The 20,955-nt window shown below is 57.8% G+C and overlaps 2 protein-coding genes across 8 annotated transcripts; one reads left to right on the top strand and one right to left on the bottom strand.

Annotated features, from left to right (window-relative positions):
* Window positions 1-517: 517 nt before the first annotated feature.
* On the top strand, window positions 518-13,978 carry IFFO1 (intermediate filament family orphan 1). 5 transcript variants are annotated; one of them, XM_044756256.2, is made up of 10 exons: window positions 526-1,353; window positions 5,758-5,818; window positions 5,956-6,051; window positions 6,852-6,992; window positions 7,327-7,335; window positions 7,950-8,131; window positions 8,253-8,373; window positions 8,638-8,733; window positions 11,474-11,604; window positions 12,878-13,976. In XM_044756256.2, the coding sequence occupies exons 1-10, from the start codon at window positions 581-583 to the stop codon at window positions 12,984-12,986; spliced, it is 1,719 nt and encodes a 572-aa protein (XP_044612191.1). In that variant the 5' UTR covers window positions 526-580; the 3' UTR covers window positions 12,987-13,976. The 5 variants fall into 5 exon arrangements, with proteins under 5 accessions (XP_070350350.1, XP_070350351.1, XP_044612191.1 ...); XM_070494249.1 differs by lacking the exon at window positions 7,327-7,335 and having other exon boundaries at window positions 518-1,353; window positions 7,974-8,131; window positions 12,882-13,978; XM_070494250.1 differs by lacking the exon at window positions 7,327-7,335 and having other exon boundaries at window positions 525-1,353; window positions 7,974-8,131; window positions 8,641-8,733; window positions 12,882-13,978.
* Window positions 13,979-14,902: 924 nt separating this feature from the next.
* On the bottom strand, window positions 14,903-19,594 carry GAPDH (glyceraldehyde-3-phosphate dehydrogenase). Of its 3 annotated transcripts, none has more exons than XM_044756267.2 (12): window positions 19,219-19,594; window positions 18,914-18,954; window positions 17,033-17,132; window positions 16,844-16,950; window positions 16,635-16,725; window positions 16,392-16,507; window positions 16,203-16,284; window positions 15,810-15,961; window positions 15,648-15,726; window positions 15,459-15,542; window positions 15,275-15,372; window positions 14,903-15,171 (listed from the first exon to the last, which is right to left on the bottom strand). In XM_044756267.2, the coding sequence occupies exons 2-12, from the start codon at window positions 18,934-18,936 to the stop codon at window positions 15,102-15,104; spliced, it is 1,002 nt and encodes a 333-aa protein (XP_044612202.1). In that variant the 5' UTR covers window positions 18,937-18,954; window positions 19,219-19,594; the 3' UTR covers window positions 14,903-15,101. The 3 variants fall into 3 exon arrangements, with proteins under 3 accessions (XP_044612202.1, XP_070350352.1, XP_070350353.1); XM_070494251.1 differs by having other exon boundaries at window positions 18,772-18,954; window positions 19,219-19,303; XM_070494252.1 differs by lacking the exons at window positions 18,914-18,954; window positions 19,219-19,594 and adding an exon at window positions 17,460-17,654.
* Window positions 19,595-20,955: the final 1,361 nt, after the last annotated feature.

Genomic DNA, 20,955 nt, shown 5'->3' with positions numbered 1-20,955 from the left:
TGCTGTGTTTTTTTTGAGGGGACTGGATTTTGGCTTTGTTGCTTTAAGGGTAGAGGTGGAAGGGTGGGACAGAGATCCTCTGAAAAGAGGGAACAGTGTGGTGTACTGAGAAGTCGGGTCAGGTTCAGGCTCCTGAGATCCTTGGTCTCCCCAGGGACCCAGGGGAGGAGCCGTGAGTCAGAACTAGGGTGTTTGGGCTCTGGGGGGAGGACGGCGGTAGAAGTGTAAGGAAGTGGGCTTCCTGTCCCCAGAACCCATGGAATTTTGGGGGACCTGGGTTTAATGGTCCACTGCCACTCTGGCTGGATTCCGGGCGTGGGCCGGGTCCGCTCGGAGAAAGGCTGGCCGGGCCGCTCAGCTCTGGGCTCGGCCTCAGACCCGGGAAGGTCCCGCTGCCAGCCTCGGATTGAGCCTTTCATTGGCTTCCTCTCTTCCCTCCCCCGCCCCTCTGACCTCTGCCCCTTCTGTCGGGCCGTCTGATTGGTTGCCCCGCGTCCCCCCGGCGCCTGATTGGCTCTTCTCCGTCGCCCTCCATCCCTGCTCCTGCACCGGGCTCCATCTCCCAGCAGAAGGCGCAGCCATGAATCCGTTATTCGGCCCCAACCTCTTCCTCCTACAGCAGGAGCAGCAGGGCCTGGCCGGGCCGCTGGGGGACCCCTTGGGAGGCGACCCCTTCGCCGGGGGAGGGGACGTGCCCCCGGCGCCGCTCGCCCCGGCCGGCCCGGCCCCCTACTCGCCGCCCGGGCCGGGCCCGGCGCCCCCCGCCGCCATGGCGCTCCGCAACGACCTGGGCTCCAACATCAACGTGCTCAAGACGCTGAACCTCCGGTTTCGCTGCTTCCTGGCCAAGGTGCACGAGCTGGAGCGCCGCAACCGGCTGCTGGAGAAGCAGCTGCAGCAGGCGCTGGAGGAGGGTAAGCAGGGCCGGCGGGGCCTGGCTCGCCGCGACCAGGCCGTCCAGACCGGCTTCGTCAGCCCCATCCGGCCCCTGGGGCTGCCTCTGGGCGCCCGGCCGGCTGCCGTCTGCTCCCCGTCGGCGCGGGTGCTGGGCTCGCCCGCGCGCTCGCCGGCCGGCCCCCTCGCGCCCTCCGCCGCCGGCCACTCGTCGCCCTCCACTTCCACCTCCACCGCCTACTCCTCGTCGGCCCGCTTCATGCCCGGCACCATCTGGTCCTTCTCTCACGCCCGCCGGCTCGGGCCGGGACTGGAGCCCACCTTGGTGCAAGGGCCTGGCTTGTCGTGGGTGCACCCCGACGGGGTGGGCGTCCAGATCGACACCATCACCCCTGAGATCCGCGCCCTCTACAACGTGTTGGCCAAAGTGAAGCGCGAGCGGGACGAGTACAAGCGGAGGTAGGGACCAGGAAGGTGGGACAGGGCTCAGTGTCTCATGCCACACACAGGGCCCGGGACTCGAAGTGGGTCCAGGGGAGGAGAGCAGTTGGGGCCCAGGAATCAGGGAGGAATCGCGAAAGAGAGTTCCCAGCTGTGTAAGGAGGAGCTTGGAAGTAGACAGACAGAATTGGATACTGGGAGACTAAGATCCACAGAGAGGGCAGAAGTCAGACTTGGGACAGGAGGAAGGATACTAAGAGCAGGATGTTGGGAGGAATTCATACTTTTGGTCTGGCTTTCCTTTCTGTCTCATCTAGGCTGCAGTGTTTGGATAACTCTGTAAACTGTGGAGTTTTGTGAGGTGAGAAAGGGCTGGAGGTCTGAGAGGTCACATCTGGGGTGCTGCTTATCCCCACCAGCCTCAGCCCTTGGAACAATTTTGTGATATCAGCTCCATATACTGATCACAAGTAAGAGGCAAAGGCTATAGCTCTAATCAGGGAGTCAGAGAAGTAGAAGGGGATGGTGAGGGAGGGGCTGGACCTTGCAGTGGATGATCCCGCCACTGCCCAGAGCTTCCCAGAGCTGTCATGGAAAGTGGGTATCCCCTCTAGTTCCATGTGAAAGGCTTTGGGGACCTCAGGGCATTGCTTGGAGTAGGTAAGAAAAATGGGAAAGGGAAGAGTAAAGGGAATTCCCTAAGGAAAGGAGAAGTTCTGGTGATTGTCACAGGGCTAGTGGGAGCTGGGAGAATCTGTGAGTGCAAAGAGCTGAAGCTGGAGGAAATGCAAACAGGGCCAGTGAAGGAACTGAGTAGGAAGAAGTTGGGTATCTGGACACACCCTGTGAGTATAGGGCAGCTGGGGGCAGCCCCAGTGCGTTCTGAGGATGAAGATTGGACTCTGCGGGCAACCTGGCGGGGCAACACGAGGGACCAGGGGAAGAGATGTGATGCTGGAGCGCTGGCTGTCTACCAAGTGATGCCTTAGAGGGTTGATAAGCAGGCCCTTAGGACGGGAGCACGAGCGCAGCCAGCACTTTGTAGGCTCTGTGACTCATGCCATGGTTGGGGAGGGAGATGACAGGTCAGAAGGAGGCTTTGGTTTGGGGGCCTTCTTAACCCCTTAATCAGCTACTCTGACCCCTTGTGGGCAGGCCTGGGAATTCCCTTGAAGTGTAGCAGAGATTGGTGTCTCTGGGGACTGGCTGAATGTTCCGGGGAATTACCGTCTGGATCAACCTTCAGCAATCTGTAACCTGCCAGAGTCTAGTAGATCACAGCTCAGCAGGCTTTCTGAGGCTGAGTCCTGTCTTCATGCTGGCTTCCTTGGTTGTAGTCTGTATAAGTGTCTTTGGGAATCTCAATTAAAAACCATCATTCCAATGCCACCCAGAACCAGCCTGCCCCAGCCCCTGCCCCAGCCCCTGCCCCAGCCCCTGCCCCAGCCCCTGCCCCAGCCCCAGCCCCTGCCCCAGCCCCTACCCCTGCCCCAGCCCCTACCCCTGCCCCAGCCCCTACCCCTGCCCCAGCCCCTGCCCCAGCCCCTGCCCCTGCCCCAGCCTCAGCCCCAGCCCCTACCCCTGCCCCAGCCCCTGCCCCAGCCCCTGCGCCAGCCCCTGCCCCAGCCCCTGCCCCAGCCCCTGCCCCAGCCCCTGCCCCTGCCCCAGCCCCTGCCCCTGCCCCTGCCCCTGCCCCTGCCCCAGCCCCAGCCCCTGCCCCAGCCCCTGCCCCTGCCCCAGCCCCTGCCCCAGCCCCTGCCCCAGCCCCAGCCCCTGCCCCAGCCCCTACCCCTGCCCCAGCCCCTGCCCCAGCCCCAGCCCCTGCCCCAGCCCCAGCCCCTGCCCCTGCCCCTGCCCCAGCCCCTGCCCCAGCCCCAGCCCCAGCCCCAGCCCCTGCCCCAGCCCCTGCCCCTGCCCCTGCCCCTGCCCCAGCCCCTGCCCCAGCCCCAGCCCCTGCCCCTGCCCCTGCAGGGGTTAACACAGTCAGCAGTGCAACATGGACAATTCTGGAATGCGTTCATTACCACAGGAACAACTGCTATTCTCAGGGGCATTTTTTTAAAAAAAACTGAAAGAGTTTTTGTCCTTGGTCCAGCTGTCCAGGGCAGCAAAGAGTTATTCCTTGGGGACTGATGAGCTCATCACTCTGCAGCAGGCTGCTGCGCAGAGGGCCCCGCAGCTAGAGTTGGGTGGTACGTGACACTGGCAGTTACTCATTCTTCCACCCCAGATCCCCTGCCCTCTTTCTGTTCTCTTTATAGCAACACTGCAGCTCCTGTCTGTGGCCTGGAAGGCAGGGGCAAGGCTTGAGCACTAAACTGCGAAGGAATGAGGCCTCCTGGGTTCTATTTTCAGCTCCCTGGCCTTCTGTGACCTTGAGTGGGTCTCTCTTTCCTGGCCTCAGTTTTTCCGACGTAGGAATGGCCCCTGCTTTCTCACTTCGCTCCAGGATACTGTTTATTTGGAAGAGAGGTGTTCAGTAAATGTGGAATACACGGAATTGCACAAGTTCCACCTGTGCTAAGGGGACTGTGAGTGAGGCCAGATTTGAATGGAGGTCAAAACGAGCCTGTTTGTGGGACAGTCTGGCTGGAGAGCAGATGGCATTCTAGTGAGCTTCCAGATGACTTATTTTCAGGTTTTTTTACCCTGTAACATTTATCAATCTTAATCCTTACGTGACTTCCTTACTTAAGTTTCTACATGAATTTGTTGAGGTCACTGTCACCGATGTTTCCTGCCCTTCCTGATGCATCTTGTCCAGGGTCATTGTTCCCTTGTCAGTCCTGTTTTCTCCCTCCAGGGACTCATGGACTCCAGGGGCGTGAGGGTACCACATCCCATGCCTTCATATTGTAGATGAAGAAACCAAGGCCCAGAAAAGATAGAGGTCTTATCTAAGAAAATATATAACCTGATGCTGCTGGAGCCCTTCGCTAGCCCTGACTGTCTGAATGAGAATGCCAGAGCAAAAAGGAGAAGGATATGGGGGCCAAGCAGGGAGGGGTGGGCAGGGAGCCAAGAGGACCCAGAGCCGGGCTGCGCCATGAACCGGCAGGGTGGTGGCCTGGCTGGCTGCCTCGTTCCTGCCCAACTGGGAGGGGCAGCCGCGCTGATGTCTAGGAGTTATTATTAGGAATACTGCAGTGCGGCCCTGAGCGAGGGACAGGGCAGCAAGGGGAGATGAGCCTGGAGGGAGGGCCCAGGGCAGAGGGCAGAGGGCAGGTGGGAAAAGATGGAAGGACGGGGAAGGAAGGATTGAATCCTGTCTACGGAACATGTTCTCTCAGGTTTTTATTTTCCTGCTGTCCTCTTTGCCACTTCTTAACCATCTTTCTTCTCCTGAAGTTTTTCTCTTGGTGCAGTTCCCCTCCTCTCTCAGACTGGGAGAAGCCTTTCCAGAATGTGACAAGAAGTGATAGGTTACATGAATGGGGTCTGAGAAGGTCTGCCATTCCAGGCAACCTTGTAGGGTCTTGAAATCCTAAGCAGTGGTATCGCCTCTCCACGCCGCCTTCCGCCTCTGTGGTGTGATGCAGTATGCACTGGCTGACCCTGGACTTCCCTGTATGAAAACCTAGCCCTGGGAAATAGACCTGCCTGTGGCCGAGAGCATCTTGTAGCCTACTTGTGCTCTTCGTCTCTGTGTTCTGCATCCAGGAGACGCCGCTTCTAGTTCTTTTCCACCGTATTAATGGGGCACTTTTTCGTGCTCCAATTTCCCTTTCTCTCTGGGTTTGGTGCTTAGTAGTCCCGGCTCCCGCTTTCTACTGCTTTAGTGCCTTGGGGCCAGCCGTGTGCCCTCTCAACAACTTACTTAGAGGGGGCTCTGGGTGGGCAGTTTCTGGAGCTTGTTGGGGATGGACTTTGAGCGTCTCCTACCAGGCTCTTGACCAACTCTGTTGATGCGGTGTGTGTCCTGCAGCTGCTTTTACAGGGTTAAATGGTACCACAAGAGGCAGGGCAGCGGGCTAGAGGAGCTCTGTTCTGGTGCAGGCAGGAGGCGGGAGACCGGATCTGTGCGACTGAAGGTGGGAGACTGGGCCGGGTGGGCCTGGTGGTCTGGTGTGGGCAGGAGGTGGGGGTGAGGCCAGCCAGACAGCTGGTTGGGCCAGGGCCTGAGCGGGTCGGGCACAGCGAAGGACCAGAGCCAGCAGCAGTTGCTCTTAAAAGTAGTTCCTGGTAGGTGGCCCGGAGGTTCCAGGCGGGCAGCTGCTGAGCTCAGCACTTGCCAGGCAGCGTGGAGCCACCCGACAGCTGCAGCTGGCCACCGCTGGCCGGCCAATGTTCCTGCCCACAGCTCCTCCCCAGCTAGGGAACCAGACCCAAGGGCTGAGGCCTGAGCCAGGTGGGGAACAGGGTGCTGTGGGGCCAGGGAAGGACTCTGCACCTACGTTCCTTCCCTTCTTCCCGTGTCTGCAGGTGGGAAGAAGAGTACACTGTGCGGATACAGCTGCAGGAGCGAGTGAACGAGCTCCAAGAGGTGAGGCGCCCGCCGCCTGTGCTTCCCTCGGACCCCACCCGGCCTTCGGCCTGGGGCCGGCTCCTGGCCCCTCCGTGTCTTTACCGTCTTCCTACATTGGCAGTGTGCTCATGGCAGCGTTCTCTCCCTGGCTGTAGGAAGCCCAAGAGGCTGATGCCTGCCAAGAGGAGCTGGCGATGAAGGTGGAGCAACTGAAAGCTGAGCTGGTGGTCTTCAAGGGGCTCATGAGCAACGTGAGTGCAGTGCACGGCTTGCAGTCCTCCTTGTGGGGCGGGGCTCCTCTGTGCCAGTCTTAGGCTGTCTCAAAGCAGGCAGAGTGGCCCCTCTGGTTTTGGTCGCTTCAGTTCCTGCCCACTGCCCCTCCCCCAACTTTGCTCTGCTCCTGTTTCTTTCCCTGCCACCTCCCAGTTCAAGAGCAAAAGAAGGAACAAAAGTCCCGTGTTGTGTCTGAGAGGCAGTGAAGCCTCCATCATTACTAGAAGGTGTTAAGCAGTTAGTGAAGAACACGCAGATCCGGCTCTGCAACTTGCTAGCAGTGTGGCCTTGGGCGAATTCCTTCACTGCTCTGCTTCTCTGTCCCCATCTGTGGATGGGATGACAAGGGCACGTGCTCTGCAGGGGGACTATGGAGACATGGTGTCCCTAGGGCAGTGCTAGCACATGCGCAGTGCTAGATACGTCTTAGCTGTTGTTCTTGTTGTTACAGTGCTTTCTCCACTCTCATCTCTCCCAGTGGTCTCTCTTTTTCTCTGGTAGCATAAGTTCCAGGAGGGAGCCCCTGCGTGTCCCAGCACAGGGCCACACCCCCGAGGAGCTCCATCTGGCCAGGGAGCCAGTGGCATGGATAGCCCAATGTATGAGCAGATGTGGGGAGGGAAGAGTGATGCATTCTGCTTGGAAGAGTCAGAGATGTCTTCCTGGAGGAGGTGACAGTGATGTGTGACCGGAATGATGAGGAGGACCTTGCCAGGGCCTTATTGGTGTGTCTGGAGGGCTGGGTGCCTCCTGACTGCTCCCTGTGTCCCCCGGACAGAACCTGTCAGAGCTGGACACAAAGATCCAGGAGAAGGCCATGAAAGTCGATATGGATATCTGCCGCCGCATCGACATCACCGCCAAGCTGTGTGACGTGGCGCAGCAGCGCAACTGCGAGGACATGATCAAGATGTTCCAGGTGAGGGGTTGTGCTGCCCTCGGCCCGGGAAGGGGGCAGGCTTTGGCCCCGGGCTCCCTAGCCCCACCTCCCCAGGGCCTGAGCTCCTCAGGGGAGGGCTGGGGCAGGGGAAGAACCGCCCGTCACTGCTGGCCTGGAGCCAGGCCCTGCCCTCTTTCTTGGGGTCCTTACCTTGGCAACGGGGGCCTCAGTGGGATGAGGCTGGGGGGCAAGGAACGGCCTCTGAAGAGAGGTTTTGGAAGCTGTCTCTAATGCCATCTCTCCCCTCCTTCTCTCTCTCCTCTGTCTCTTCCTCTCCTCTCTCTTCCTCTCATCTTCTTGGCTTTCTCCACAGAAGAAGCTGGTTAGTTTGGCTCTCATGCAAGCTTTGTAATGTCCTAGTCCTAGTTTCTAAACCACCCAGGCCTTTGGCCGTCAGTCCTGACCCGCTGGGCTGTTCAGCACAGATTTCTTCTCCCCTTTCTATTTTCCTTGCTCTTTCTCCCTTTTTCGATCTCTTTTTCTCTTTGCTTCCTCTCTTTAGCCCTTCTCCCTCTGGCTTTCTAATCTGGATGTGTGATTCAGGTTTTCCTTTGTAAACACTGTGTCCTCCTCCTTCTTGCAGCCTAAGACTTTCTTTTTAATTCAGTCATTTCATTAGAAAAAATTTTTTTTAGAAAAAGAAATCCTCTTTAGCCATTATGCCCATCTTAATGTGGTCCCAACAAGCCGTTTCTCCCCGTATCTTACTGCTCTATTTTCTGTTCTCCTTTTTCTTCCTTCTCAGTCTGCAGCTCTGTCCCCATCTGTGTCTGTCTGCCTGTGTTGGTGACTCTGGTGTTTCTGTTCCTGTCATTGTAACTGTGTCTCCTCTCTCTGTCTGCCCACCCTCCCGCTGGTTCATGCCTCTCCCCTCCCCCCTGCCCTGCCGGCACCCACCCGCCCTTTCTCCTCATGCACCCGGCCTCGTCTCTGTAGTCTCTGCACTTGTCTCCCATTAAGGTCCCATCCATGGGGGGGCGGAAGCGGGAGCGCAAGGCTGCCATCGAGGAGGACACCTCCCTGTCGGAGAGTGACGGGCCCCGCCAGCCCGATGGGGATGAGGAGGAGAGCACAGCCCTCAGCATCAACGAGGAGATGCAGCGCATGCTCAACCAGCTGTGAGTCCCTTAGGCCCATCCTCAGCAGCCCCCCAAGAGGCCAGAGCTCCCCCGCCTGCCAGCCCCCTCTGCCAGGAGGAAGGCCCCAACCCTCCTTGACACAGGGGTTCCCTGTCTCTAGGAGGGAGTATGATTTTGAGGACGACTGTGACAGCCTGACTTGGGAGGAGACTGAGGAGACCCTGCTGCTGTGGGAGGATTTCTCAGGCTATGCCATGGCAGCTGCAGAGGCCCAGGGAGAGGTAACCCCCGCTCCCGGCCTCGGGGCCCCTCCAGGGCTGCCTCTCCAGCCTGATGGCCTGTCCTTGCCTGCCGCCTCCACTCCTCACTGTTTTCCCTCTGTAGCCATCATCCTTTACCTGCTTCTCCCTCTTCCTTTGTCCTTTTCTTTTCTGTCTCTAGTTTCCTTTAACCTGACTTTCTCTCTCTCCCCTACCTTGGCCCTGCGGAATGCCCCCATCCGGTCCCTGCCCATTGGCCTCCCGCTGCTTCCTTTTCTACTCCAGCAGCAGGAAGACAGTTTGGAGAAGGTGATTAAAGACACCGAGTCCCTCTTCAAAACCCGGGAGAAAGAGTATCAGGAAACCATTGACCAGATAGAGGTAAGGACAGGAGTCGAAGCGGAGGGACGCGGGTTCCCAGTGGGCCACGACTAGGCTGCAGGTGCCGTGGCCTCTCGAGTCCTGCGGGACCCCAGGCCCCAGGGCCTCCCCTTTTCTTTCATGAGGAGGAGTGATCTCCCAGCTCTGGTGCCTTTAGACCTCAGGCCCTGGAGGGAGGCAGACAGATGTAGCTTCGAATCTCAGCTCTGGCGCTTACTCACTACCGCTAGAACTTTTTACAAGCCACTGCCTCTCTCGGCGCGTGTTCCTTTATTTGTAAAATGGGGAGCTGAGTAATGCCTCCCTCACAGGGCTGTTTGGAGATCATGCACTTGTCGAGCTGCAGGCCGTGTGTGTCTCACAGGAAGCGTGCCATCCTGTAGCTTGTTGTTTTCATTGCCTGCACTGTCAGGGCTGCAGCAGAGGCCACTGAGAGGGGTCTTGAACTTCGCTGCTTCTTCAGCTCAGCCTTTGAGCTAATGGGGGAATCTCCATTCTTATTCCCTAGCCCCGAGGAACCTTCTAGTGATGGCGAGTGGAGCTGGTGCTTAAGCCGGGAAGGATGTGTGGTGCCCTGGATGAAGGGGGCTGTGGGGAGGGTCGGAGGGGATTCGTGAGCCCTCCTGCCTGTGCGGGAGAGGGCCCCTCCCTGAGCACTCTGACCCAGGGGCATGGCTGGCGGCTGCTCTAACCCTCAGCCTCCCTTCAAGCCCACGTGGCAGATTTCCACTCTTCCTGAGCTCACACAGCCTGCGTTTTGAGAAGGAAGTTGAGAAATTATTTCCTACATGCTCATTCTCCCAACACACAACAAATAGTCCTGTTCCTTTAAGCAAAACCTTCTTTTGTTTCTGCCCAGGGAGACAGATGCTCAGTTTTAAGGCACAGCCAGATTGACGCTACGAGCCGAGGAGATGGGAAGGGAGAACTGGTCTCCACTCACTCATTTGCGCCCATCTCGCTGTCTTCCTCTTCTCTCCCAGGAGAGTGACCTTAGGAGAGATGTTAGCAGAGCTGACATGGTGGCTCAGGTGGCAGTGTTGCTCCTCGCGATCCATCTGGGACACCTGAGGTCCCTTTATCTCAGTGACCTGTGATCTCTCAGAGTCACCAAGATGGTGGCAAAGACCGTTTCCCATTGTTGGATGGGAAAGCCAAGGCCCAGGGTGGAGGGTGGGAGGGAGTTCTTTCTCCCCTATGTGCTGTCCTCTCTCCATCCGGTCCCAGCCCTCCCTTCCCCTCTGGTCACACAGTGGGTCTGGAGTTTCTGGTGTGGGGTGTTGCAGACACCTCCTAATGGGTGTGGTCATGTCCTGACCCCTCCCTGCTATAACTGTGTGAATCAAGGGGAGACATACCACTACGTGGAGACAGCTGGTGGCACTCCTAGCCTTGTCTTTTCATAGGATAGATCTGGTTCATTTCCTTCTTGCCCGTCCCATGGAGGGATGGGCTCCAGAGACAGCCCCTTCCACTCCGGCTCTCTGAGGTGGAGAAAATGGAGTGCAGGCAGTAGCTGATCTGAATAAGAGCTGGTGGCCTCGTATTTTCTTCCGAGATCGAACAGTCAGCTCGTCCCGCTCCTCTGGCTGGCTACCGTGGGACCCCCACTGGAATCCCAGCTCTGGCACCAAGGCTGCCGCTCAGGCCATTCTCACTAGGGCTTCTGACCCCCGGCCACCGTCTCATCCCAAATGTTGCCGTCCTGACCTCTCTTGTATGCCCTCTGACCCATTTGTTTCCTTCTCCATGTTCCGTCCTGTCTGTCCCCTTCAGATGTGTTATGGGGTGTTGCCGTCCGATTCACAGGCTTCACGGCTCCTTCCCTACCCTTGCTCTTTGCTCCCAGGCAGCCAAGCAGTTTTATTCGGCCTCCCCTCTGTCCTTTGTACCCCAAACAAAGAGAGGCAGCAGACTGTCCCTGGCCCGGGCCTCTATGGCCTTTGTGCCACCTCTCCGCTCTGCCTCAAAGCCTGCGGTGCAGGGTCGGGCTCTGGGAGGGAGGCCCTCATTTTTCACATATAACATTTCTCAAATCAAGATACATCTTAGAACCAGTAGGACATTCGGTGGGCAGGGAGTCTCTGTTAGTTTCTGAAAATGGCTTACAAGTGAGAAAATAAAGTAAAACGCAGAAATGGATGCTAAGAGAATTGAGCCCCTTTCAACACTGCAGACAGGTGTTCTTTGTGCCATGAGTCTTGTAGATGCTTCCCTAAGTTAATTAATTTCCCACGGAGGTGCTGGGTATGCACAGGCAGAGATGAACAACACCCATGGCCAGCCCTTCCAGGAGCTCCCATTTGAGTGAGGGATACAGGCTGGGTACGGCATTGTACAAGGAATGAGGGATGAGCCAATCCATGTAGGAACCCCAGGGAGGGAGCAAGGCTGTCCACAGATAGCCACCCAGGGCTCTCAAGAATGTCCCTCCTCTCCATCCTGCCCTTTTACATTCCTTTCCTCATTGCTCTCATCAGTGAGTCCTTTAAAGGGATGCAGGACTGTAGCAGATCCCTTTGCATTCCTCTGTAAGCAAAGTCTTTTCCCCTGGAAAAGTAGAAGGAATGATAGTGTATTGGGTGCCTTCGGCCTTGATCTGATTTATTTTTAAATGTGAGCCCTCTTGCACGGCTGCCTGGGACTCCTGCCAGGCGGTGCTCTGGGGGGGTGTCAGTCGCCTCGGGGTAGGGGGCAGGGGCCCTGCTGACACCCTGGCCCTGCCCTGCCTCTGCCACAGCTGGAGCTGGCCACGGCCAAGAATGACATGAACCGGCACCTGCACGAGTACATGGAGATGTGCAGCATGAAGCGAGGCCTGGACGTGCAGATGGAGACTTGCCGCCGGCTCATCACCCAGTCTGGAGACCGGTGAGGGCCTTCCTGGAGTCTGGGCCCTGCCCCCCTTCCTCCGGGCCTCCCTCCCAGGGTGCATGCAGGGAGGGAGCGGTGGGCCAGAGCCCCTTGGAGGGCAGGCCCTGAACCCCCTTTGGCAGTGACCCAGTCACGTCTTGATGCGGGGCTCTTGTTGGAGGTCACTTGTATGTCTGGCCCAGCCTGACAGCTTTCTTTCCCTTGGAAGTGGATGATACGTATGTCCATTCTGGCGGATAGCTGAAACCTCCCAATGCCACCAACTCTGATGGTTCCACTGGTTAGAGGCAGCTAAAAACGCACGGAAGAGAAGGGGCGTGGGGCAAGTTTTTATCTAAAGTCAGGGCCATGATTCATGCATTTGACCCTGTGTAAGTTATACCTCCACAAAAAAGTCGATTAAAAAGTCACAAATACTTCAGATAGACATAAAGTTGGGGCCATCAAGTCAGTGCACTCAGCTCAGGTGACATCTCTCATACTGTGACTTTATTTATTTATTTAAACATTTTTTTTTTGAAGATTAGCCCTGAGCTAACTGCTACCAATCCTCCTCCTTTTGCTGAGGAAGATTGGCCCTGAGCTAACATCTGTGCCCATCTTCCTCTACTTTATATGTGGGACACCTACCATAGCATGGTTTGCCAAGCAGTGCCATGTCCACACCCGGGTCCGAACCGGCGAACCCTGGGCTGCCGAAGCGGAACATGCGCACTTAACTGCTGCGCCACTGGGCCGGCCCCTAAATTATTTTTAGGATTAGCACCTGAGCTAGCAACTGTTGCCAGTCTTCTTTTTTTTTTTGTTCTTCTCCCAAAAGCCTCCCAGTACATAGTTGTATATATTTTTTAGTTGTGGGTCCTTCTGGTTGTGGCATGTGGGCTGCCGCCTCAGCATGGCCGGTGCCATGTCCGTGCCCAGCATCCAAACTAGTGAAACCCTGGGCCTCCGAAGCAGAGCTTGCAAACTTAACCACTCGGCCATGGGGCTGGCACCCATACTGTGACTATAGATATTTCTGAACTCTGAGCCTCCCAGAGTCCCCAAGATAAAAACAGGGACCGGTTCCCCCATTGGGCGGGGGAGGGGAGAGGTTTCTTCCTCCCCTCCCCACTCCCTCGCCCTGCATCTGCCCTCACCCTTGTGGTCCTCCTGCCCTTGCTGAAGATGTTACTCACCTGCCTGCCAGAGAACAAGGCCCGGGGAGAGACATGCCAGCCTCCTCAGGATCCCTGCCTTCCCCAAGGTGACAACTGGTGTTTTTTTCTAGAAAGTCTCCTGCTTTCACTGCGGTCCCGCTTAGCGACCCGCCGCCGCCACCGCCAAGCGAGACTGATGACTCCGATCGCGATGTCTCATCTGATAGCTCCATGAGATAGGGGCCTGCCTCCGGCTTGGCTCCCCTGGGGCCCCACCCTGCTGGGAACTCACCGAAGCAGAGGGTTCGGAGGTTCACAGAAGGGGAACTGCATTTGTTTCGCTGCACCAAGCCTGGCCCTGGGGACTGGGGCGCTCTTCCCTCGGGCTTCCTCCCTTGGTCCTTGGCCTCTCCAGGGTTCTAGGGTGTCTGGAGCAAGGCTTGGCCTGCCCTTCCCGGGCAACTCCTGCCACAGCCGGGGCTCTGCTGCCTTCATGTGTGGGCCTCTGCTACCTTCCCATCTTTAAAATGCTGCCAGAGCGATTGTGGCCCCTTACCTTCTCCATCGAGTAAGGAATGTGATTGTCAGATATTCCTTCCATCCCTGTGGCCTAGAGCCAGCTCACTGTCTGATTCTGTACTGGTGCTAACTGGCCAGGCACTGGTATGAAGTGGATTAGGCTGGATGTTTTGTGGCTTGTGCAACACACGCAGTGGGAGAGGACTTCCCTCTGTGTCTTAAGTGGGGCTGGGCAGGGTGCTCTGTCCTCCCTCTGTCGTCCAAATGCTCCCGGTGCCTGCCTGTGGACGGCAGAGTAACATGGTACCACCCTTCCCTGTTGGAAGTGCCATGCATTAAAGGGGCCCTCGTGCCCTGTCTCGGCGGCTCCTCGGTCTGACTGGGTGCAGGACGGTGTAGGGCGATGGGTGCTCTTGCTTGTCTCCCGTCACTGCTGAGTGCGAGAAAGGCAAAGCTGCTTGTGCGTGCACATGGGTGAGTGCATGCACGTGTGCTCAGGGTCTCAGTATCTTGTTATCAGCCGACGCTGTGCCTCCTCCATGTTAGTCACACCCTGAGACCACCAGGCTGAGAAAGATGTCCCGGACTTGGAAAAGCTTGGAGAAACTGGAGACGTGACTGAGGCTACCTCAGCATAACTGCCGAGGAGGCTATGCTGAGCTGATGTTTGACTGCAATCGTTAATAATAATGACATTGCGAGTATTTATTGAACCCTCGTGTCACTGTTTCAAGCACTTTCTGGAGGTGGCTACGCAATCCCGTGAGGTCTGCACTGTTCCCACCGTTTTACAAACATGCAGGCGCAGACTGAGGGGGGGGGCTCTAAAGTACCTGCCCAGAGTCACAGAGCCTCAAGTGGCAGCAGCAGGCTCTCAACCCGGGTCACTGGCGCCAAGCCTGTGCCTCACCCATGGTGATGATGGGAGTGTTAGTCATCCTGCCACTCCCCTGGGACTACAGGAGGCGCGCATTACTCTCATTTTCCCGGTTTATTTACTCTGTGGTACTTCCTGTGTATCAGGCGTGGTTCTAGCCCAATACATAACCTAATATAATCCTTCTGAAGAACTTAAGAGCTGGGAACTAGCAGATACTGTTTGCAGAGAGTGACTAGGGCACAGAAAGGGAAGTAACACACACGAGCCCTCATAGCTGAGGCAGGGCTGGCATCTACACCCAGTGGTTGGGCTGCATGCATGCTCCCCACTAGGGCCCTGCTGCAGAGAAGTTGGGTAACCAGTGAAAGCCATATGGACTTGGGAGCCCAGCTCCAAAGCCCTGACTTCCTGTGCCGACGTCACCCTCCCAGGGCAGCAGCCAGGCGGTTCCTGTGTTCAGCCTGCAGCAAGTAGCAGGCTGGAGCCTGGTGAGAAAATGGTCTGGCCTTCTGAGGGGCTCGGCTGGCTCCCTGTAGCACCCAGAGGACAGATGGTTCCTCAGAGGAGCGGGGCCTGGGCACACCCCTCTGCAAGGGATGCTCAGTCCCCCAGCTCTAAACCTCCGGTTGTGTTACGCCCGGTCAGGGCACACCAGGCCCTTCCTGGGTACTCAGCAAGATTGGCGTCACCTTGGCACTAGCCCAGCTTCCCTCCCCTCTATCCCAGACCCCAGAATAAGACACAACAAGGAGCTGGCTGGGTACAGTGTACTTTATTGATGGTACATGACAAGGTAGGGCTCCCCAAGCCCCTCCCCTTCTTCAGGGGGTCTGAGATGGAAACTGTGGAGGTCAGGAGACTCTCAATATGTTAGGGGGTCAAGTTGGGGCAAGCATTCCCAGCAGCTGAGGGCCTTTCTCCTTCTCTTGCTGGGTGATTGGTGGTCCAGGGGGCTCTTACTCCTTGGAGGCCATGTGGGCCATAAGGTCCACCACCCTATTGCTGTAGCCAAATTCATTGTCATACCTGGAAGGAGATCAAGAGTTAAGGGTTATTTTCCTGAGCCAGCCATCAGAGGGCACCAGACTCTTAATCACTTCCTTAAGCACAGTCCTCCCCAGCCACATACCAGGAAATGAGCTTGACAAAGTGGTCGTTGAGGGCAATGCCAGCCCCAGCATCGAAGGTGGAAGAGTGGGTGTCACTGTTAAAATCGCAGGAGACAACCTGGGGAAGAGAGGAAGGCCAAGTATGGGAACTCAGTCTTGCTCAGTAAGACCATGTGGACACCAAGTTCCCTGTCCTGTCAGTACCTGGTCCTCAGTGTAGCCCAGGATGCCCTTGAGGGGGCCCTCCGATGCCTGCTTCACCACCTTCTTGATCTCATCGTATTTGGCCTAATAGGGTAAAAACAAGATGGTCACTCGAGTTCCAATCTTGCCCCTGTTCTACCAAAGACATAAAGCCCCAGCCCCCCGAAAGCTCTTCCAATCCATACATACAGCTTTCTCCAGGCGGCAGGTCAGATCCACGACTGACACGTTAGGGGTGGGGACACGGAAGGCCATGCCAGTGAGCTTCCTGTAGACACAGGGAAGCAGGATCAGCACCACTTCTCCTGGTTCCCCAGATCCCCAGGGCAGAAAGGCAGCAAAGAGCCTCACCCATTCAGCTCAGGGATGACCTTGCCCACAGCCTTGGCAGCACCAGTAGAAGCAGGGATGATGTTCTGGGCAGCCCCTCGGCCATCGCGCCACAGCTTCCCAGAGGGGCCATCCACGGTCTTCTGGGTGGCAGTGATGGCATGCACTGTGGTCTGGAAACGTGGCGGGAGTGAAGGCCCTGCACCATGCTCAACACACTGCCCACCCTTCAATCTCCCTCCTCCTCCCCTTGGGAAGAATTAAGGGACAGAGTGACCTGAGCCAATCCCTCGGAACCCTCAATGTCCCACAGCCTCCATGGCCCCCAGAAACCAAGGCTATGTTCTAAGGAGAGAGCAGGATCCAGTCCTGGGTGAGAAATGAATGTGTTCTGGTCACCTCCTCCCCTCATACCATGAGTCCCTCCACGATGCCAAAGTGGTCATGGATGACCTTGGCCAGGGGGGCCAAGCAATTGGTGGTGCAGGAGGCATTGCTGAAAAGAGAGAGGCAACTCAGGGGCAAGCATTCCATCTTGTGACACATAGTACACTATTTGACCACTTCTCCATTCCCCTCTCAGCTCCCCGCTGCCATGCTTACCTGACAATCTTCAGGGAATTGTCATATTTCTCGTGGTTCACGCCCATCACAAACATTGGGGCATCAGCAGAAGGAGCAGAGATGATGACCCTTTTGGCTCCACCCTTCAAGTGAGCCTGCAGTAGAGGAGGCGTTATAAACCCACGTTCCATCTTTCCTGGTCCAAGTCAGTTCCCCCTGGTCATCCCGCTACACCAAATCCCAGGGTCAACTCCCCTCATCTTTAGCCTCCCTGCCACTCACCCCAGCCTTCTCCAAGGTAGTGAAGACACCAGTGGACTCCACAACATATTCAGCACCAGCATCGCCCCATTTGATGTTGGCGGGATCTCGCCTACAAGGGATGACAAGACACAGTTCAGGGATGTCGGGTACTACGTACCCAAGGTGGTCACCCCATTCTAGTGCCCCCACCAAGGCAAACTTCTTCCTGTTTCGTCTTCCACACTTACTCCTGGAAGATGGTGATGGGCTTTCCGTTGATGACAAGCTTCCCGTGCTCGGCCTTGACTGTGCCATGGAACTTGCCATGGGTGGAATCATACTGAAACATGTAGACCTGGAGGGACAAGCGAGGGCATCAAGGGGCTGCACTTCAGCCGGGCCCTGCTCCCCACACCCTCTGCATGGGCGGCACTTACCATGTAGTTGAGGTCAATGAAGGGGTCATTGATGGCGACAATATCCACTTTGCCAGAGTTAAAAGCAGCCCTGGTGACCAGGCGCCCAATACGGCCAAATCTGAGGGAGACAAGAGGTGAGAAGGCATGAAAAAGGAGGAGAGACTTCTACCCTGCTATGTGTGTCAGCAGCCCTAGGCCAACTCATCCTCTTCCAGAGGGAAGGGGACGGCACATCCTCCCAGAGCCACAAGGTCTGATTTTATCTTCCTTGAGCAACCCTGCCAGGCAGGCTGGCCTCACAGCACAGTCATACAGTGACAGCTCCTCTCCTGCCCAAGAGGTGATTAGGCACAGACTTGCCCAACCCCCTAGCCACCTGGTCCTTCAAGGAGAAAGGGCAGTGCGGGCTGAACTGCTGCTGCCACCCACAAGTCTGTGCACATGCCTGGCACATGGCATTCATCACCCCCACTATCTGCCCTGGGAATGCTTGCTCCCGTCTGGCCCAACTTCAGGTTACACCCTCTCCGGAGCAAGACCTATGCACTCAGCATCACCAAGCTCAAAGGGCAAGAGTAAAGGTCAGAAGTTAACCGGATGGGGAAAGCCCACCCCTCCTTGAAGGCCCTCCCACAAAAGGGAAGGACCCAGGGAACACGTGGCCTTTCAATGCCCTAAGCCAAGGGCTCTAATTTGCTAAACGTCACCATCCTTCCTAGCTCTTTTCCAAAAATCAGGAGTGGTAGCAACAGATGTGTGTGAGAGGGAAGGAGATGAAGAGAGCAGACGCCCAGGCCCCCAGCTGCAAAAAGGTCAGGCAGCTATATTTAACCCCAGATTAGAGTGGAGTGGAGGATCTGATTTCTGGAAGATGGAACAGGGAGAGGGGCAAGATTCCCAAGGCTCAGGGACACCCAATCCTCCCAGTGACCTTTACAGCCTGGCATTTAGGGTTGGGTCAGCTCTAGGCATGGCCGGAAGAGCCGAGCTTTGGGGGGAGCCCCTGTGAAGAAAGGGGCTGCGCTGCAGGAGCCATTTTGTGGTGGAAAATTTCTAACTACTCATGACTCAGCTCCCCCAGCATGGCACTGAGCCACAGCTACCCCACCTCTCCGCGAGGAGGAGAAAAGGACACAAGCGGACCCCCATGCACCCGCGTTTTCGATTCATCAGAGAACCATCCAGGAAAACTATCATCCCTGACAGGAAATTTAGTTAGTCGTTTAAGGGATGGTCCCAGGTTACTGTGCTCAGAGATCTGAGGTCCAGCTCTTTTGAAAGCAAGATCGGGGAAAGCCTTGCTTCATCAGGTTTACCGGATAAAGCCGACTCCACCCCAAAGAGGCAGGAGTCGGAGGGTTAACCACAGGCAAGGGAGGAGGAGGAAGACTGAAGAGCTAAGGAAGGTTTCCTAACGGCGGTTCATTCATTTCCTTCCCAATTACAACATGGCGGCTGAGTTCCCGCAAATGAGCCCTCCCAGCTGGTTATGCACCAAGCCATGCCTCCTGCATCCCCGCGCCGTGCCTGGGCCTGGCTAGGTGGGGGCGAAGGAAAAAAAGAAGCCCCTGCTAGGAGATTAAAGGGATGGATCCAGAGCAAGAATTGGGGGTTCTCCCGTTCATCTGCGGCCGGTGGAGTAGAAGACTCCGGATAACTTGTCCCTGCAGGGGCGGAGTTAGAGCAGGCGCGACAGCTGGGGGTGGGGGACACGAGGCCCTTTGAAGCAGGAGCCTCTGCCAGGTCTGAGCGCTGACCTTGAGTTCTCCTTGGTGGTGGGGGCGGGGGGGGGGTCGACCATCCCATCCACCTCCCCTGGAGCTTGCAGACCCGCGTCGGGCAAGCTGGTGGGGGCCGCAGGGCTCAATGCCCCGCATCCTACCCTATCCCCGAACTCACCCGTTTACTCCGACCTTCACCATCGCGTCGCGGGCACGCGGCTGCGGGGACAGGAAAGGGAGCATTAGCGCCCGGGGGCGGGAAGCGCTGGGATCTGGCCATCACCCTCCCCGCCGCTCCCCTCCTCCCCCTCCCCCAGGCCTCCATTCCCCTCCAGCGCTTCGGCACGTCGCGCCCCTGCAATGCGGAGGCCCGGCCCGGCGCCCCCGCCCCCGCCCCGTGCAGGCTGCTCCCGGCCTGCGCAGCCCTGTGCGCTTCTCGGAACGCGGCCGAGCCTTCGGCGGCCCCGCTTTGCCTGTTTTTACCTAGCAGTGCGGAAGGGAAGCGGCTGTCTGTCGAACGAGGAGGAGCAGAGAGCACAGGCGCAGGCTGCGGTCCCCATTTATAGAGGCGGGGCGGGGCCGGAGCGTGGGGACGAGGCCCGCCCCCCCACCGGCCCTGCCCGAGGGCGCCCGGGCCTGAGCTACGTGCGCCCGTAAAACCGCGAGTAGCCGGGCCCGCGTGTTTTTTTCAAACTCGCCTCGCTCTTCCAATGTGCACGCACCACGCGTGTGGGCTGGGGACGGATGGGGGAGGGGACTGAGACTGGCTCATTGGAGGAGGTGATCGGTGATGGTGTCTAGGACGGGACTGTGGCCTGCAGGAGACTGTGGGCTCGAGGACAGGGGTCCTGGTGAGAACTGAGAACATCTAGGAGGCCAGGGACGTTCAAGTTGCTGCACGGAGGAAACGGGAGGACTTTGGGAGCTGGTGGGAGGGGGAATTGGAGCCGGAGCCTGGGGCGGTTCGCTACTGCACCCTGCCACGCCCTCCCCTTTCTTGCCAAGGCTGAGAAACGGGCAGGCTGAGGCACTTCTCCTCGAGGGTCTTCGGTAGTGAAACAGGAACTGCCAAGTGGAAGGCTCAGGAGGGGCCAATCCTCCTCCCGCGGGGCCCTTCCCGGCCCCCGCTTCCTCCTCCCCATCCCCTGGTTCCCGCCTTCTCTGGGCTGGGGGCCGGGGCTGGGCGCTGGGCAGTGGGGCCTGGAGAGGAAGGAGCCTCAGGAGGAGGCGTGGGGTGGGTGGGTGGCGGGGGAGAGGTTCTGCACTGAAGGTCACTCTGTCCTGCAGCTCGGGCAGCCTGGAGACCTGATAATTGGGGCAGACAAACCAGGCCCCGTGTGCACCAGATGCTCTCCCCCAGGCCGGGGCCCCAGGGGAGAACGAGATCACTGTGGAGGGCTGGGCGGCGCCTCCCACAAAGTGTCTCCTGGGAACTCCGCGTGCTGTGCCGCCCAGGCTGGGAGACAATGCCCCTTTCACCCCCTCCAGCCCAAGGCAGAGAGCGGGACGTGAGGGCGGAAGTCCCTCCCCATTCTGGGACGTGCAGCCCAGCCCTGGAGCCAGGGCCTCCCCTTCTCTGGCTGCGCCCAGGCGATGTTGGGGGTAGGGTGAGGAGTCCAGAAGAGGAAGTAATTGGGAGTCTTGGGTACATGGTGGGAACAGGCCCCTAGCCCCTTCCCACATGTGAGGGAGAGGAAGGTATCCAAGTGAGGTCAGGGAGCCGAGCTGTGCCGATTTGTGAGCTGAGGATGGAGGAAAGGCTGCTTCTGAGCACTTGAAAAGAGTGAGGGTTTCCAAGGGGGTGGGGTGGAATGGACCGTGCCCATCAGCAGGTGCTGGGGGACAGGGATCCTGGGGCCTCTTTGCTGGCCCAGCGTAACCTGAGACCGGCCCCCTTTTCTAGCTGAAAAGCCTGTGGCTAAGTTTAGCCGGCCTGGTGATAACCTTTGCTTAAAAGGCAGAGAGCACACTGTCGCGCACCCCGACTCCAGCCCCAGTCCCTTCCCTTTCTGGGATTGTCACCGCTGTGCCTGTGTCTGGCAGCCATCCGCATGGTTGGTGCCCAGGCTTTTCACGACCAGCAAGAGCAGGGCCATAGGGCACCTACTGGTGAGGAGATGGGAAGGCCGCACTGCAGAGTCTGCTGGAAGTGGAGGGCTCAGCTGCTACTGTGCCATTCCCGCTCAGGCTCCACCAGGACCCTTCACCCTTTCCTGAGAA

This window comes from Equus asinus, chromosome 22 (genome assembly GCF_041296235.1).
Source record: "Equus asinus isolate D_3611 breed Donkey chromosome 22, EquAss-T2T_v2, whole genome shotgun sequence".
Taxonomy (NCBI): domain Eukaryota; kingdom Metazoa; phylum Chordata; class Mammalia; order Perissodactyla; family Equidae; genus Equus; species Equus asinus.
Note: the sequence above shows the minus strand (reverse complement) of the source record. Positions and strands in the feature narration are given on the sequence as shown.